A 19,552-nucleotide genomic window follows, 5' to 3' on the forward strand; every position below is an offset into this window, starting at 1 on the left:
GGAGAGAAAAAAAACTAAAAGAAGAAAAGAACCTGTCTAGACATATCTGTTGGGAATCAATGCAATACAGGATGAAATGTGATTCACTCTGGGAAAATGAATAATAAATGGCAAAAGACAAATCTTAGCTGAAGTTGTGATTTATTTACTGAGCGTCTCACCTTAGCCAATGTTTCAGGAGAGACTTCATCATCTGGGACCCACAGCTTGGTGGTTTTCTTGCCAGCAATCTTTGCAGCAAACAGAAAATCAGTATCAGATGCCTCAAAAACCAGAGAGTGTGGAGAACCCTTTATTGCTTGGTCTGACATTTTTCTAAACAAGGTTACAACTAAAAATAACCACACTGCTTGTAATAGAGGCGAGGAGACAAATTATGTGTCACACGCCTATGTGTATTAAAGCACACGACTTGATTTAAAACTACAGCCAAATTAAATAAATCTGTGCCCACAAGGTTAATCAAATGAGATCAGTAAACGGGATCTCATCTGTTTGATACGTTCTGAACTTTCTCAGGCATTTACTCTCATAATTATACTGGGTTGATTTGAGCCTTAAGCAAGCACACACCCATAAAATCACATTAATTAAATGAGTCTAAATTAGTTCATGCTACAGGCAAATAAACAACACATGCATATTTAATGCTGCTCTCTTGACCAGCAATGGCATTCATTATCAGCAGTGCTTTCACGATCATGAAACTTTGGCTGATGATTCATTGTTATGCAAATAATTGTGATTAAAAATTTAAATGTCTAATGTTTTTGTTATTTTTTTCCATGTTAGTTCACGTTCATACTGACCTCAAGAACAGTCATTATTTATATTGAAGTTAGAACACACATACACACACCCTTGAGGCTTTATAAACAAATATTAATATTTAATCATTTTTAAATTATATATTAAATAACAGTTTAATCATATGAATATTCTATTATTTTTGCCATAATTTGGCATATTTTTTCAGTAACATTTCAATCCAAAATATACTTACTTAAAAAGTACACAAACTATATTAAAAATGTGCGTGTGTGTGTGTATATAGAGTATGTATATATATATATATATATATATATATATACTGTATATACACACACACACACACACATTTTTAATATAGTTTGTGTACTATAAATGTAATAAAATGTAATATTTATTATTGTCATTATGATATTGGAATATATTTTTTTAATATTAGAATATTATACATTGGAACACTAATATATCCAAGTCAAAAATGTATTTACTATAATTTATTTACTTTTAATTTATATCATATATATTCTATTTTTGTAATTTATGCCCATCCTGTAACGGCCAGAAAATACACAAATGTTTATTTTTAAAAAAAGAACTTTGAGTTCACAATGTATGTTACAGTGAAGCAATCCATTGGCGTTTATACATCAAGTATCGGAGTTCATTTTGAGTGCTCGCACACTGCAGTACTTCACCAGAAGGGGAGATATAAAAATGAGCATTTCTATGCAGTGCATCACACTGATTGCTGTGTCCTCTCATCAAAATTCAGGCTTTATTGCGGAAACAGTAATGAGCAGTGCTGTAATTTACCCGGTCGTTCATTAGCAGGTCTTTAACGATGAAATTGGCCACTAAAGATTTGAGCGGAGCTGCAAACTGTTCCGGGGCCAGCATGGCCAGGTGTCCCAGTGTCGTTAAAGGGGTGATGAGCTGTTCCATGTTGTCTGTGTCTAGACTCTTATACAGAGGCTGTGGGAGATAGAAAGCAATTGGTTAGAATGTCAGGCATCCAGGTAAAATTTTAAAGTGAATATGTCAAGGTCTCGTCACGTTAGCCAAAAAGGAAAGTCATTTCAGAGGAACCGCAAAATTACAAAAACATTATTCCAGATATATTTTAGACAGCAAGACTATTCTTCACAATCTTACCTCAAATATCTGTGCAAAGTGCGTATCTCTGTTGGAGAACATGGCATGGATACAGTGGATGGCATATTTGGCCTGGCGAGGAGGACCCTTCTTTGCTTTCTGCTGCAGTACTGGTAACAAGACTCTAGGGGGCAAAAAGAAGTAAAACAGGCAGAAGTGAATGGCAACATCCACTTTATGGATGACTGTACAGCACAATAGAAAATGGTTTTCCAATTTCAAGTGCCAAAGCATCTCAGAAATCACAAAATGAGAAACAGTCTTCAATAAATATAAGCATTTTTAAAACGTTTGAAGTGCTGGAACAATTCAAGCAGCATCACTCCTCTTGAACGAAAGCCCAGATGTGCTCTTCTGAACAGCCCGGTCCATGAGACGGACTTAAACTTACGATTTGATGTGTGGAAAGCTCTCCTCCAGTTTGTTGCCAGTGTTTTTGAAGATCTGCAGAGCGGCCTCTGCAACCTTTTCATCGTCCATCTTCAGACAGCCCAGCAAAGACTCAAAGGTTTCGGCAGAGTGAAACGACACAGGGTGGGTGAAGGACAGGACCTGAGGGGCGTAAAGACACTTCAGTACAGCAATGAACACATACCAACAAACTAATAATAAAAAAAATTACATTCTATTAAATGTGTATATTAAAGGCTGAGTGATATTGTCTGGTGGCATTTTATTGGGCCATTATGATTTCTAAACATGGTCTGTTTCTCATTTAAAATACAGTAGTAAAAATGCTATAGTATTGGCAGGTTTGACTCAGTACATGAATTATAGGTGAATCAAGTTTTAAAATTAAATTAATTGAAACAGTTTGCACAGATTCATGGTAATGTTACCAGATGTTTCATAGTGATTTAATTCTTATATGTAACATTTTGAATCAAACAATAACTGTTTGGTTGAATTAATGGTTCATCTGAATCAGAGGAATAAAATAGAATACAATAAAATACAAATAAAATAGTAGACCATGGCGCTAGCACATAAACTGATAAAAATGTACCCTTAAATTCAATGTAAATCGCTTTGGATAAAAAGAAGACACCAAATTAATTAAAAATAAAAATAAATAAATAAAATGAAAATAAATAAACCCAGTAGCTATACTGGAGCAACAAACTAACTAAAAAATTCTGACGTAATCCAAATATTGACATGCATGTATGTTTCTGTGCTAATGGGATTTAACACCAGCACGGACACAGTCCAATGCGGTAATGGGTCTAGTAGAGGTTTATTTACCTTCAGCAGCTCCAGGCCGGCTCTGATCGCTTGCTCAGTCGGGACTCCCTCATCTTCATCATCAGCAGTTCCTTCTATAGATTTGTTCACTTGTTTGATAAGTGCACTGCAGAAAGAGAGGAAGCAGTGAGACAGCACGCAAATGATGGTACATTTATTCCCGGTTTTTAAAAGTCTCAATGTACCTGATAGACTCTGTGTCGATATGAACGGGTGCTATCCTCTCCAATAAAAACTTCACCATCTCTAGGAAAGGGTTGCTGGGCTGTTTGGGGCTGCCCAGTTTTTTGGTGATTTCTTTCTGTGGAGTGCAAACACAGCCACAAACTGAGGCAACTTAAACTACAAAAGGTAAAAACCGGATTTTTCTGCAAGGTGAAGAAATACGCTTCTTACCACGCAGATCTCGGCCTGCTTACACGAGCAGGATGGGCTCACGAGAGTCTCCAGCTGCTTTCTGATCTTCTCGTCCTCCTCAAGAACCTGAGCGAGCTTCTTCACAAAGTCCTGCGTCTTCCCCGGGTCTGGCAGGTTTTCTTTAACACAGAGATGGAGATGGAGAGATGTTTCCCGCTCAGTGAACATTTTTCTTACACAAAAAGCGGATTGTATTTGACAGGAGATTAATCTAACAGCACTGCAGAGAACAAACACGACTTACTTGTGATAACCATGACCTTTGAGAACACGGCCTTGTTGTAAGAGTCAGACTGGGGGGATAAAGAAATTCAAGAATGTTCAACCAGAAGTACAACATGTAATATAGAGAAATCAGAAAAGCTATAACCAAAACCAAACAACTGAGAGGAAAAACCAACTTTTGGCTGTTTAACAAGATCCAGAAGATCTTTGACATGGTGTCTCAGCATGTTCTGACACTTCCACATTTCATTCAGAGCTCTATAGGAGAGATAGACCACAACAACCACAATCAACATTCCATGTCTGCAAATACATCTTCATGGGTCCCATAAACTCTTTTCAGACCCACAAGCACCTTATAAAATCCTATTTTCCATTAAAAACATCATGAAACAATTTCACTTCCATAACATGATGCATTTCTAAATTAAACAATATTTAACAGAATGGGGCTTTTTGTTTGCAGGTTGCATGGTTCAAAAACCTCTACTCAATTTCTGCACAAGATGAATAAAACAAGAATTACTGCACCTACTTGACAGCATTTCCATCCAATGTGGCGTACAAGTAATACAGGCACTTCATTCGCTCTGTAGTCTCTAGATTGTGAGGCACGAGATATTGGGCGAAGATCCTCTCCACAAGCAACCTAGCGAAAGAATCAAATCAGATCGAATCTCTTATATATATTTGTTTAAATTTACATTCCTTTGAGATTGCACATTGTTTTCTTTGACATGTCATTACCCAAATTTAACTGAGCTTAGACAGCATTCAAGTGAGCTCAAATCTCAAATTGATGACCCAATCATAACACGAAATTGCATTTGCACACAGTTGTCAGCACATGCTTTAATAATGCAATAACATTATAAACCAACTCATCAGTGAGAAGTTCAAATGGGTAATCTGAACAAGCTGCATGCAACACGCCATGAAAGCTTGAAAATGAAAAGTACTTTGGTTGCAGAGCACAAAAAACAAGGTCAGAAATGATTACAAGACGGCATAAGGAATCATGTTTCAAACAATGACTGCAAATTAACTCAGCATGTGCATTTAAATTTTAAAAGAAGTGAAACAAGTTGTGAGCCCGAACTGCGACCATCTCTGCATTTCATCCTGTGGCTCCATTCTTGGGTTTAGCGTGAAGAGAATCTGTGGTCATCTTTGGTGGATTTTTGCAGCCGATACAGACTACCGATTTCTTGTCATCATGATCAGCCAATACTGATAATTCAAACTTTATATAAGTGACTTGTAAGCTCTCTGTTGACTAGCACAATGAAGCCATGTTTTTAATGATTTCATGTCTTATTCAGCAAAGACATGTTAAAATGATCAAAATAATTCTAAATAAATGCTGTTCTTTTGCTGTTCTAAATGCTGTTGTTTTCCATTCATCAACGAATCCTGAATGTATTATGGTTTCCACAAAAAGGTAACACTTTAGTTTGGGGTCCAATTTATTTCTCACCATTAACTAGGTGCTTATTAACATGCATATTACTAGGATATTGGCTGTTTATTAGTGCTTAAAAAGAACATATTAATACCTTCTTCTGCATGACCCATATTCTACATCCCTTAATCCTACCCAATACCCAAACTTAAAGGGTCATGAAACCCCAAACCAAATTTTCTGAGATTTTTACAGAGGTATGTGTGTTGATCACCATTGAAGACAATGTTAGCATCAGTTAGATTTAATAGTAGGGTTAAAATGGTTAAATTTGAGTTTTTTTCCGCTTTTTTCGTCTTCCGGGTTTAAAATCTTCATCACAGGCTGTAACGTGGCAGTGCACTGTGAGTGCGTTGATGACTCATCGGTGTCTCATAATTATTAATGAGACTGAGTTTTCATATCCTATGAGAAGACACCATCTCTTAATTATTCATGACACCACGTGGATCTTTCCAATGACAGACATGTCAAACTGTGATATCGCGTAGTAGATGAGAGAGGCAATCATGGGACGCACGCAAGTGTTTGTTTTCGTGGTGCAAATGTCCAATTGGGTTGAATGTTTCCCCTTGATGCTGCCCAGGCTAGACTCTGGCTCCGGGCGGTTGGTTTTCCATCAACCACGGACACATCTAAACGTGTGTGCCGCAAACATTTTTCACGAGAGAACTTCGAGAATTGTGGACTTCGCCTGGTTGACAACCAATGCAGGTTGCGTCTTGCGAGTGATGCGGTACCAAGTCCCGAGGACTTTTCTATCCCTTCAGAGGTGTGTGTGTGTGTGTGTGTGTGTGTGTGTGTGTGTGTGTGTGTGTGTGTGTGTGTGTGTCTAAAATGAGAAGTCATCCACCTCCACAGAGCCATCTTTATTATGGGGGTTCAGGGGGCGCGTAGATCTAGGCTATGCATGGAACGTTCTTTTTAAGCGGAAAATTAATAATTTTCAAATATATGTATTTATAGTGTCTATAAACAACTATATATTTTATAATGACATTATAATTATACATGTAGCCTACATTAATATGTTCTCAATAGAATTACGATTACTGTAGGATAATATAGCAGGGCATTCAGTTACTTTTGAAAGGACAATAATAAAGTGTCGTATTTCATAAGACTTTAACTTTGCCAGCTATAAAAAAAATCTAGCATTTCCTCACGTTTTACCACTGCTTTTAGTGACAGTCGATATTCATGGGATACTGGCGATGACAGTGATGGCCTTACCACACCCCTTCTCACAGCCATCCACGCCTATTTAAGTTGCATTTTTCAAAAAGATTGTGAGCTAGACTTGAGCTGAAAGAGGGGGGTTTCATGACCCTTTAACAACTACCTTACTAACTATTAATAAGCCGTAATTAGGAGTTTATTGAGGCAAAAGTTGTAGTTAATAGTTAGTGAGAATTGGATCCTAAACTAACGTGTGAACAATGAAAATATTAAGCAAGCAGCAGAACTGTTTTCAACACTCATAATAATAATGTTTCTTGAGCACTGTGGGATTACAAATTTAAGAATCGGTTTAACATCTGCTGATTTTATGTCCTTACATAACATAACATGAAAAACTAAGGTAGAGTACATTGAATTTAGCATTTAAGGTCATCAGCCTGGTGCTTTGTCTCCATTTCTAAGCACTGCCTCCTACAATCTATATAAACTACAATGTACACTGCCTTAGTTAGACTTGATGACTGCAGCTACCGACAGCTCGTCTTCTCAAAGAATCCTGCTGAAGACACAACCAAGTCTCCTAGTCTTCGCTTCTGAGTTTCCTACAGCACCAAATCAGCAGATTAGAATGATTTCTGAAGGATCGCGTGATACTGACAACATTACTATACTGTATTTTTTCTATTAAATAAATGCAGGTTTGGTGAGCACAAGAGACTTCTCAAAAACTTTGCAAAAATCTTACCAACGCCAAGTTGAGTAGCTGGTAAACCTAGATCAAGTTTGCAAGTATGATTTTCAATTCTCTTTGAACAATTATTTTGAATGGTATGGAAATAAAATCAATATCATAATCAAAGAGTTTATGAATATAGCTACCATAGATATATTATCTGTATAATTTTTAGCCATCACTGCAAATTAAAAATCTAATAATTTAACTGCTGTAACAATTTTACCAACTATAATTAAAACCCTCTATAAAAGGACAATGCATTCAAATGTGTAAAATGTGTTCACATAACCCACAATGTGCAATATAACAGCTTTATAATGCATTATATAAACAGGCACCAAGCAATGCGTTACTGAATCTGTGTTAGCAAGCGTCTGTCTGGTGACATCACTATTCTTTCTTTATGACTGGCCTTGTCTTCAGCTCTGCAGAATCACTCAACACAGGTTCAAGCTAAGGATTTTCACAGTCCTCTTGTTTTTAGCCAAAGCACAGGCTCTCAGAGGTCATTTTATTTGAGAAACATGCCCACTGGCTGTCAATGAATCTAAAAGTCACCTCAAGCCTTAAAAACATGACTGGATTTTTAATGTCGAGGATGTGCCATGGCATCAGTAACGTCGAAGGGGTTTCTCTGTAAAGTGCACAATCTCAAATCCTCTGTCCACCAGTGGTCCTTAAATTCCAACAACCTGTGAAATATCTTATAAAAGTTCAATTACCCAGCAGAGCTCCTTCATACAGGAGATTCAGCTTTATAACAAGCTCTTACTGTAGACTTGCTGCGGTAGTCGGTATTACCAGTGTTACAAGGTGGTCGGCCATACACGATTACATTACTTGGCCACCGTGGCACCGCCCCCGCTGTCTTTTGGCCTTGTTATAGAAATAAAAACCATTTAGTTCATTTGTACAACAGACACTACAATTTTAAACTGAAAGCGCCTGCTTTGCTCCATACAGTAAGAGCTGCAGAGTCAGATTTCACTTATCATGTGAGGAGAGTAAGGAGAGATGACTGACAGGACAATGGCGGAGTATTTGGTGCGCAACATATCCTGAGCGTCATTGACCAATATCTTGTAAAAAAATGTGTGGTCAGTAGTACCGCCACTCCCTATACACAGAGTACACGCGTTCAATAGCGAAAGTGAAAAGCCTGTGCGCATTCAAAACACCCCGTCCCCCGATGTTATCGGTAATTCTGGTGTTGTGTTGTCGCAAGTTTAAATTTCCTCACTGTGACATCCATATCTTATATATATCTCTAAAAATGATTTCCATTACACGAGAGTAGATGTTAAAACTTCATGCTGATTTGTACTCGGCTTTCGCCAAGATAAGCAAAACTAAGACGTAGCTTTACAGTAAACTATGCTTCTCCATCCATTTACGCTTCTTTCCATATGGTGGTGTGACTCCCCTTCTGTCCGGCGTTAACGGCTGCAGTGTACTTGGCGCGTCAGCACACACGACGGCTGCAACTACAGGACCAGCACGACAACCGTCTGGATTGAGCAGAGTAGGGGACATCTCTAGGGTCTTCAAGTGGGCACCTTCCGTCCTCAGTGTTTCGTCGACTAGCCCACGACACCTCAAGAGGGCTCGACAGTGACTCTGGCGTCCCAGAGTCACCCCCCTCCGTCCCCCTCTCAACTCAGCCCAGCTTACTGACCTCTACATCCCTCCTGCTGCTGAGACCTAACCACAATCTCACAATCTCTCCGCAACCCGACCATACGCGCCAACCCGTTTGACTAAGGCTGTCGAGCCCCACTGGTGCGTTAATATGCAGTTTCAGTGGACAACGGTTCCATATGGCATACTACCTACCGCAAAACACAATATCTGCCCAACCACCCGTAATTCACGCAATATACACAGGAACGTATACAAATAAACCAACAGACTCTTCAAGTTTTCAAGAACTCTACGAAACCGTAGCGTGGCGGCCTGTACACAGCCAGCTAGAATCTTTCCGTCTCAACCACAGCCAGTTGCTGCTCCTTTCTGCTGCTTCAGATAAGTTCTTTACTGTGCGACGCAACTCTTGGCCGCTGAATCCGATGTCTCTGAGGAACCGGGTTGTAGAGTGTGCCACAAAACCTCGACAACCCACTTCCACTGGATAAACCTGGACTCTCCATCCTCGCTGTTCTGCTTCAGTGGCCAGATGAGCATACCGCAGTTTCTTCCTCTCATATGCCTCATCTACCGCATCCTCCCATGGCACTGTTAACTCTATCAGTTGAACAATGCGTGCTGATCCAGACCACAAAACAATATCTGGTCTTAGGTTAGTGGTGGCAATCTCAGGTGGAAAAATAAGCCGTTGGTCAAGATCAGCCAGCATCTTCCAGTCCCTAGCAGCTTCCAGTTGTCCTGGGCGAGAACTGTTGTTAACACCTTTTCTTGGTGGTTGCTCGCCTGGGCGGAGGAATATTGTCTTCTGCGTGTAATGTTTTGCTAGAGCAGGTGGCAACTTATTGGTCATGTTACGCTTGCCTTCTAATGCTAAAGCCAAACATCGCAGTACTTGGTCATGGCGCCAAGTAAACCGACCTTGGCTAAGAGCCACCTTACATCCTGTCAAAATGTGCCTTAATGTGGCAGGTGATGAACACAAAGGACAAGAGGGATCCTCTCCTACCTAGAGGTTTAGGTTCTGCGGTGATGGGAGAAAATCATATGTTGACCTAATAAGAAAACTGATCCTACTCTCTTCCATTGACCAAAGGTCTTGCCACCCCATCTTACGTTGTTCCACACTCTCCCATCTCATCCACTCTCCCTGCTTGGCCTGGGAAATGGCCTTTATACACCTCATCCTCTCCTCCTGCTGTCGCACCTCGTTGACTACCAGCTTCCTCCTTTGAGCTGGGCCTGCCTTGTGCCATTTAGGAGGAGCTAAACTGAGCCCAAAACCCCCTCTTCCATGCTGTACCTGTCCCACGATATCCCCAATTTGAAGGGCAGCCTTTGCCTCTACTACAGATTTCTTTGCTGACCACTTTCTACCAGTTTTTAACACAGGGGCTGCCTCCCTTACACATTTGTCGCATGACTCTACTAAGGTCATTTCCAGTCTGACCTTGGCACACTTAACCCTTGTTTATACTCGACGCGTCCGCACGAGCGCGAGTCTCCGCTGACTGCGCGCGCACCTCTCCAAACGGACGAGGCGTTTATACTTGACACGCTCGCCGTTGTGCTATTCTGTGAAACGACAGGGGGCGACTCGGAGTAATTCTCCTCTAAACCACCAGGAATCAGCAGTGAAGAAGTAGTTTGCCGTTTATTAGTAGTTTATTAATAGCTGATTCATATTAAAAGAGTAATAAATGCAGTAGGTGTATTGTACTTTCTTGTACAAACTCGTTAAACAACTGAAGCCTTATTGAAGAGTGTTTAAACCTTAATTTCATCAGCAGGGCTTACTTCTGCTATTGTAGGCTTATTTTATAAATGTAAGCAGTTACTTTAGACAAGTGCAAACTGGGTGCTTAATGCAAATGTGTTCCTATACACAAAATGAGAGGCTTTTGTCGCCCATCAATGCAAATGTCTCTGTGTATTGAAGGATCATAAACATGCTGGTACAGACGTACCAGTTCGGCCTGATTCGGCTCGAAGTCCTTCATCTTCGGATGCGGCGCCGCGCGCGATGTTACAAAAAGTGCCGTGCACACCGCCAGGCGAAATGGGGTCTTGCGCACCCAACGCGCACGACCGCCCACACCGCAATTACGTCATTTTGCCGTGCGCACCTTCGCGCTCTTGCGGACGCGTCGAGTAAAAACAACGCTTTAAACTCCTCGGTTAACGCAGAGACTGGCAGCTGCAATATTCCTTTACTATAAAGTCCCACTCTGCTGAGGCAGCGTGGAACTCCCAACCATTTCCTGATGTATGAACTTATCAACGCTTCCAGCTTATCCACTGTTGTCAAAGAAAAGATATCTATATAACATATCTATATATATGTAAGGAATAATTGACGACAGGCCATTGAATTATTATAAAAATAATGCACACCCGAGGTGGTAATGCGGTCACGACGCGAAGCGGAGTACACCTCGGGTGTGCATTATTTTTCTAATAATTCAACGGCCTGAAGTCAATTATTCCGCTTATACTACAGTTACCACACCTCGAAACATTGTTCAGATGATGCATTTCAAGACGTTTGTCAAGTTTTTGTCATTAAAACGCTCTTGTATGTAGGACTAATTTCTTACACATCTAATCCCATGCCTCCGTTGCTAATTCCAAAACGTCATTTTAGAGTTAGTAAAGGAGGTTTGAGCCACTGATAGCAGACTAATGATAGGGACACACTTACGACTTGCTGCAACATTCGAAGACTGACTGTTTCCATCGACTGTAGTAGCAGGTCTTAAACACAGACTGAACGCGCTGAACACGGGTTTGGGCACGATCTGTCATATTGTCATAAGTATCAAATTACATTCATAACTGGCCTTAGAGTAAGTGTGTCCCCGGCTTTATGCAGTTATTAATGCAGTTATTAGAGAGAGAGAGAGAGAGAGAGAGAGAGAGAGAGAGAGAGAGAGAGAGAGAGAGAGAGAGAGAGAGAGAGAGAGAGAGAGAGAGAGAGAGAGAGAGAGAGAGAGAGAGTTGCAATAATGAGACAGAAAAGCATATGCGTCAATATTATTATTTATTTATTCAATTCGTTTTAATTCATTCGTTCATTCTCGTTTTCTATTATTGACAGTAGATAACCCAGTAAATGAAACACACAAAGCCCTTTTAACAAGTAGGCCTGTCAATAATTATGTATTTGTTATATTATCTGGAATAATTACGAAAACCCGTGGGTCTATCAATTTATTTTAGATATTCAGTTTAATTTTATATTTATTATAGATAGGACTATATACTTTATTTATTAATTAAAATTACACTGCATGTGTCCATTGATTGTGAAGTTATACATCGAAAATTGCAGATCAAGTGCATGGGGCTGCATGTTTTTTCTTGTTATGAATTGTATGCTATTTTCCGTTATTACGGTTAACTACGCGCAGTGATATGGAACTGTAATGCGGTCAAACCTGCCTGAAACTACTTTTAAATAATTGCGCACCTTAGAACGTTCTCAACCAATCAGAATCAAGCATTCAACATCCCTGTAGTATATATATATATATATATATATATATATCTTACAAACTTCATGGCACATTCAAAGCCTGTCAGAATCCAGCACTCTTTTTCAATAGCATCTTAAACCAACACAAAAAAAAACTTCAGAAAAATGTGTCAATGTTTTGGTCCTACACAAACTTTCACAGAAAAAAAAGTTCAAGCCTAAATTTCAGGTTCCGAAGCACATTTAAATATTTGATGCTAAACCTCACAGTTTAAAGAGCCTAGGGCCATCACAAAGACAGGTGTGATATCTCAGGACACCCATTCAGAGATATCCATCACAGTGTTTCCCCTAGGATTTTTTTTCAGGGGGGGGGGGGGGGGGGGTCTGCTAGTGTTGCGGAGCGGGCGTGTTACGGATACGTGGTATAAATTTTTTAGCAATCAAAAAGCATGTCTAATTAATTGAAATAGTGTATTATGAATCATAAAACATTAAATTATGAATATTATAAATCATTAAATCATTTCACACTAATTCTGTGTTGTGTTTTTTCTGGTAATAAAATGAAGACATAAAACACAAATTTTATCATTTATCATCAATTTTAATCATATGAAATTAAATAAACTTTTTGTCAAATAACGTGCTGCACAATGAGCTTTACTGTTAAAATTAAAACATGGATTATTCCTTAAATTCAGTTTTGATGATAATTTATTTGGATTAGTGTTAGTATTATTACATTGGGACATATCTAAATTCTACTGTACAATGGTAATATATTTCTGTCAAGTTAAACCGAACTTTTATTTTGACGGGTTGCCGTGAAGACCTTTTGAGTTTGTGTGTTTATGTCATAATGATAGTTTTTCTCAAATGAAGCGGTGAAATGATCACGAAGTGACTTTCGGAGTGGATCTAGAGCCTGGAGAGGAAGTTTATGCATTTGTGTCTTCATATAGGCAAAAAAAACAGCGCAAGCGTCACACGTGCTTCAGTGTGTGTGTGTGTGTGTGGTAAATGAAACTGCGCGTCGGCTGCACCATTCATTCACACAGAACAAGCAGGATTCGTATTTAAATTGCCTTTGTGGTTTAATATCCACACACACTTGTCTACATCGCGATTTGATTTCAAGTGTATACTGAACTAGCCTAGAAATCTAGACGCACCCTAGCAGCAGCGAAAATTATTTCGCAGCCAGTGTGGTCTAGCAACTCTCCATAGGCTTTTGAGCTGGAAAAACCAAAAACTGGTCAGGCCAATCACATCGTGTATAGAGTCGGCGGGCGGGCTTAACACAATGACGGCACAGTTCATGCCGTTCCGCGTGATTTCCATAGGTGATTTCCCTGCTACTTGAAAACAATGAAGATGCAGCGGTCTTTCGAATCGGCTTTGGCCGCGACTCTGGAGGACTTGGAGTTAAGAGAACACCACTTAAGTCATTCTTAAAAAAGGAAGATGTGTTCGGAGTTTTGCCGACCTGATACGGCAAAAGTTTAATATATCAATTAGCTCCGCTGGTGGAAAAACGCATGGGACTCACTCATCCACAACCGTTCGTTGCTCTGGTTGGTTGTAGCGTCATCCTATTGCGTGCAGAGGGATTTTGAAAGGTAACCGTTTATCCCGCCCCTCGGATTGAGGCATGTCAATGGAGAGTTCCCAGACCTAACATCTTGATGTAGGTTTGGCATGCCAGGCTAATACTGAACTGCTTTCTATTTATTCCTCAAAAGATTGACAAATTCCATGAAATTCCGCGTTATACAGTAAAAAAAAATGTATGACTGGATTTCGTCAGCAATTTAGGGGGGGCGGGGGGTCGTTTTGGGGGGGGGCAGGCCGCCCCCCCATAACAATGGTAGGGGAGACACTGCATCAAATGTGCATGAGTGCGAGCACGAGCATCAAGTCGCTGGCTGCAGTTCACTTATCGGTAACCGGTGTCTTTAATAACAAGGGTTTCTGAATTCTACATATAGCCCCTTTAAGATTTGGGCTATTTAAATAAACATTGAAAACATTTCAATAATCAAAATTTGTCAATCAAATTCTGGGTCAATTACTTAGAGCAACAAACTATGATTTAAGGCTTAATTAATTACAATTACATTACCATAGATAACCATGTATAGAATCCATCAATCCATCAACCATGCCAAGTACAGAATGGAAGCAGCATTCACAATTGACATAAACCACTTGAATTTAAAATAGCCATGGACATCATACTAATATCAAAAGACCTCCTGCTTATCTTTACTCACCGGTCGTCGATGCTGTTCTGGTAGTAAATATGGAGCAGTTTGTCTTTGATCCAGGAGATCTGCTTGGCTGCCTCTTTGCCAGCCTCCGCCTGTAAGGCGTACTTCTTATAGATCTGAGCCAGGCCCATCATAGCCTCCTTACGGACCCGCCACTGCAAGATAACACACAACAAGAAACTCTACTCAGTGAGATTATTCTACTCCCGTGTAGAAATCAAGCCCTTAGAGCCAGCAGCAATAAAAACACCTTGGTCAGCATCCCATTTAAGTCAGAAAATATATTTTACAGGGACACAATGTTATTGTATTGTTGATTTTTTAATGCAAAAATGTCCCATTAGCACAGAAAAATGTTTTCATTTTTTAATGATCCCGTAATGCACTGCAAGTGATGTACCGGTAATCAACTTATGAGACATAACAATACAATATAAAAACACTTTTCAGTAGTGAATAAAATATACAACACTACCACTCAAAAGTTTTAGGTTTGTAAAAAACAAGTCTCTTATGCACTCCAAGGATGCATTTATTTAATAAAAAAATACAGTAAAAAACAGTAGTGAACTATTAGTATTAAAAATTAAGTGTTTTCTATTTTAATGTTGTTGTTTTTTTAAATGTAATTTATTCCTGTGATGGCAAAGCTGAATTTTCAAAATCATTGCTCATTATTCAGTGTCACATGACCCTTCAGTAATCATTCTGATATGGTGCTCAAGAAACATTGTTATCATCATCATCAAAACATTTACTGACCCCAAACTTTCGAACCATCTGGAATTCATTAAAGAATCTATCTATAGCCAATTATGATTAAAAATGTTGTCTTGGTGGGCAGCTTACTACATTTTGGAACACACCTACAGTAAAAATGAATACATTAAGAAAGAGAAATCATATTTAATCTAGCCTGTAGTCACATTTTGCCTCAGCATGAACATGTCAGAGAAATGACTGCTTTTAAGGTTTTACCAAGTCATAAAAACATCCATTTAGCTACAGCTGAACCTAAATATCCCGATATAACCATTCCTGCATATAAAGCCACAGCTTATGTATGTCAAGCTACAGAAGCAAACAAGGTATAATAGGATGAGATGGAAATACGCCTTGACTACTGCGGTGTCATTTGTCCAGGAACACAGGGGGCTCTTCGATTAAATTTCTCCCTGAAAGCATTTTGAAAAGGCTGAGAAATGGTTATAGTCCAATTTATATCATTCTGTCCCCTCCAGCTCTGGTGGCTAAAGGAGACTGCTGATTAAATTATAGGGAGAAGAAATGGAGTGTGTCTGGAAAGAAACAAGAAGCTAATGTATTCCAGCTCGACTCTGCCCTGAATGCGAAGATGTCAAAGTCTCTGGTTCATTTGGGGTACTAATGGGAGAAAAGGCCCTCAGATATTATGCATGAAATAAAATGACTGCAGCACTAATAAAGACTGTTTAGGAGACAGCAAACAAACATGCACAAAGAGAGCCTGGCACTTACCCGTTTATCTAGAGTCCTCTCCTTCACAAAGTTCAGCAGGTGATCGTTGACCAGAGCGAGGTCCTTTTTGGAGGCAGTCACAATGGACACAATGACGTCGTGTCGAATTGCCTCCTCTGGGTCATGTGACCTTACTTTCAAATACTCTGCATAAGAAATAATTACATGCACAATTTGGTTTAATGTGCATTCACATAATTTTCCTTGCAAATTTAACTGAAATTTTTAAATAATAAATGAACAAATATACACAAAGTACAAACACATATTGACATATACATTATATATATATATATATATTTAAATATATATAAAAAAACATTACAAAACATTGTGTGATGCATTCAATATATAAAAAATGATAGATAGATAGAATTCAATATATTGTTAAATGTTTGCAATGGATGGATTTTTTTTTTTGTCATTATATTTTAATATAAATTTGAATTAAAGGAGTTCCATTTCGGTTTCGTGTTGACTTTTATACTCATTTGTGAAATAAAAGGGTAGTGAAAGTTAGTACGGGAACAGTTTGTACCAGTGAGATCTTTTGCCAGGTCTGGATGGTTCATCAAGCAATGGCTGGCAAACTTAACACATTCCAGTCGAACAGGGACGTGGATGTCATTAAACCTAAGGAAACATAGATTGTCAAAATCGTTCAGCTTCGTCTTGCTGTTGAAATGTTTATCAGTTTGTGTAGAGAAAGAAGCAGGTAATTGGATGTGTGGTGCGTGAGCTGTACCTCCCAAGGTAGCACTGCCAGAGAGGTTTGTTCTGTGAAGCAAGCTCTGAATCTTTCGCACCAAACATCTTAGCCAGGAGCTTCACAACTTGCAGGCGTTCATCGTTATCATTGCTCTACAAAACAGACATGAGGATTTCCTGGTGATATAACTGCATAAACAAGGCCCACGGAGATTAATTATAACACCAAAAAACCCAGAATTAACCCATTTAGCCTCGTCATCATTGTGCTTTGCATAAAAACAAAAGAATAAAGGCATGACGTCAAGTACGGTACGTGGAACAACAAGCCCCTAACAGACCGATAACATTCATTCATACGCTAATCACAAACTCAACCTGCTTTTGTCAGTGTATACAAGTTTAATAACATGACCAACACAATAGAAAATAATCGCCTTTGCTAGTTTTTGAAAAATGCTGTGCTTTCAGGCCACGCTGGATTAAATCTCATGTGAAAGAAAATGAAAGAAAGGATCGTTGACTTGGCTGAGGTGTAATCATGTTCACGCAGCATGTCAGCATCTTTTCGCTCGGGAATGTCAAGTCCATATTAGATGTGGATTTTATTGCTTAAAAGTTTCTATTAACTTCCAGTTAACTCACAAACAACTGAGGTGAATTTTCCATTTGTGAGAATAGCACATTTATTCTCAGGTAAGTCACAGAAGGCAGAATTTATTTGAACACTTTTTTCAGTTAAACACTTCTCCATGTCATCAGGTTCTGACCACAGTTAATACACACAAGGTTTTTGACCCCCACAGGCCACAAGAAATGTTGTAAACAAGCTTCCGTGGTATTGTGAGATGTCAATCATGAGCTATCAAAGATGTCCTAAAGGCTCAATAAAGGCTCATTTACAGGGCTACCATGCATTCTTAGAAGTAGACAAATAACCATCCAAAACTAGACCAATAAGCAGCCTGACATTAGAAGGGGAAAGAAAGATTTAGTAGTTCAACTTTGTCCTAATCTAACAAGACTGTCAATAAATAATACCCAATAATAAACCAATAATATGGTTTCAAATATTGAGGGCCAATGGCTGATATAATGCATGTAAGAAATGTAATATAAATAAAATTACTTACTACTACTACTAATAATAATAATAATAATAAAATAAGTAAAAGTAAATAAAGCAACAAAAAAAATTAAATCTCATCATTGGTCGACAAGTTTTTCTATTTGGCCAATGTGTTGGAAGCGGGACTTTTATTTTGACGGACCAGATGCAGGTCCATGTGAACTGATCTGAGTTCAGATTCACTGGACACGTACGATCGACAAACTTTAAACCCTTGATTTCCAACTATGCTGCGCTATATTCAGTTGCCCACCCTGTCATATTCCTGTTATTTCCACGGTCTGCTGTATGTAAAATTAGTTACACCTTGTCTTTATTTGAAAAAACATGATTCAGTGCGCACAAACTTGCCATATTAGGATTTCCCATGTTAGTTACAGTGATTACTTTCTTTTTATTCATATTAAAGCTGCAGTCCGTAGTTCTTCCTCTTTGTCGCCATCTCTGTTCGAAATCTGCAATTGCAGTTATTCACGGAATTATCAACCTTCCGTGAGTTGTGCCTCGGCACGGCACAGCGCGGATGAACACAATGTTTGAGGAGAGTGTGTGCTGTCAGTCACCGCGCCGGTGTGGATCCTGTCATTGAGAATCACAGATTCTACTTTTTGGAAGTATGACCAACATAAGAAATTTCACCGGAAAATGTCATCAGAACAAGTAACTTTTGTTCTTTCTTAGTTGGCCACTTTTGTTCTTCTGACCAACTAAGGGAAAAAAGCATTGCAGTAAATCGCGCTGATTAAATCTAACGATCGCTTATCACGTCAAACCGTGCAAATTATACTTTGTTCTCAAATTGTTAATGTTAACAACATCAGCATTGCGTGACTACATTTAATGCCCTTCCGATATTTATCCTTGTTTTCGCATGGGTCCATGCGTTTCCACAATAATATTTTTCGCATGGGTCCGGTTGCAGTCTCTTTTTTTCTGTAGCCACTCCGAAGTCCAAAAGTCTTTTGCATTTTACAGCGGGTGAATCTGTTGTCACTAGTGATTGTCGTTTGAACCTTTCTGGATCCGCCATCAAATGAATAAGTTTAATTATATCAAGTGCTGTGAGAAAAGTCTATAAATCTCCACCTCCAACATCCTCACACGCAATATAGCTTATACTAGCCGAGACTCTTCTTTATGTGTACAGATGTGACGTAATGACACAAAGACATGCTCGAATTTCCCACGGAAATCCAACAGTACCACTGGAATTAAAAACATTATTACAAGCTTACAGTTTTGAATCAAGCTAAGGCAAGTAGATAGTTTTGAACACTGGCTGGTTATGTACTTGCTCAAATTTATTTTTGGATAATTTTGAACCCAAAAAAGTTACGGACTGCAGCTTTAAAGAAAAAAAAAAGCAATTTGTGAAAAATACTGTAATACAATTACAGAATCAAGAAGTTGTCATCTAAAGTAAGTCTGTTTAATTTTTAAATAAATGACCCCAAAACCAAGGTTTTTATTTTCTGTTTACCGTTAGACCCCTATCATCTAAATAAAACCACACAGTTGTTAGATTTTGGAACAGAAAAACTCAATTGCCAAATATCAGTCTGACACCACATACAAAACAATTATACATATATACACAAGCAAAAAGACCTCAAGGCACAGAGAGTTTAATCGGAGATCCCCA

General features: G+C 38.9%; 1 protein-coding gene across 1 annotated transcript in view; it reads right to left on the reverse strand.

Annotated features, from left to right (window-relative positions):
* Positions 1 to 19,552, reverse strand: part of pds5b (PDS5 cohesin associated factor B) — a 61,850-nt gene that overhangs the window by 12,980 nt on the left and 29,318 nt on the right. Inside the window, exons 9-22 of the mRNA XM_056270734.1 lie at positions 16,819 to 16,934; positions 16,612 to 16,706; positions 16,074 to 16,219; positions 14,580 to 14,731; positions 4,343 to 4,456; positions 3,984 to 4,065; positions 3,827 to 3,875; positions 3,562 to 3,701; positions 3,351 to 3,466; positions 3,166 to 3,271; positions 2,312 to 2,472; positions 1,921 to 2,044; positions 1,582 to 1,740; positions 162 to 230 (exon numbers count right to left, since the gene is read on the reverse strand). Coding sequence (XP_056126709.1) covers positions 162 to 230; positions 1,582 to 1,740; positions 1,921 to 2,044; positions 2,312 to 2,472; positions 3,166 to 3,271; positions 3,351 to 3,466; positions 3,562 to 3,701; positions 3,827 to 3,875; positions 3,984 to 4,065; positions 4,343 to 4,456; positions 14,580 to 14,731; positions 16,074 to 16,219; positions 16,612 to 16,706; positions 16,819 to 16,934 — 1,629 coding nt within the window. The remainder of the gene's footprint in view (positions 1 to 161; positions 231 to 1,581; positions 1,741 to 1,920; positions 2,045 to 2,311; positions 2,473 to 3,165; positions 3,272 to 3,350; positions 3,467 to 3,561; positions 3,702 to 3,826; positions 3,876 to 3,983; positions 4,066 to 4,342; positions 4,457 to 14,579; positions 14,732 to 16,073; positions 16,220 to 16,611; positions 16,707 to 16,818; positions 16,935 to 19,552) is intronic.

Source organism: Rhinichthys klamathensis, unplaced genomic scaffold, assembly GCF_029890125.1.
Source record: "Rhinichthys klamathensis goyatoka isolate OS25496 unplaced genomic scaffold, OSU_Roscu_1.1 h1tg000308l_1, whole genome shotgun sequence".
Taxonomy (NCBI): domain Eukaryota; kingdom Metazoa; phylum Chordata; class Actinopteri; order Cypriniformes; family Leuciscidae; genus Rhinichthys; species Rhinichthys klamathensis.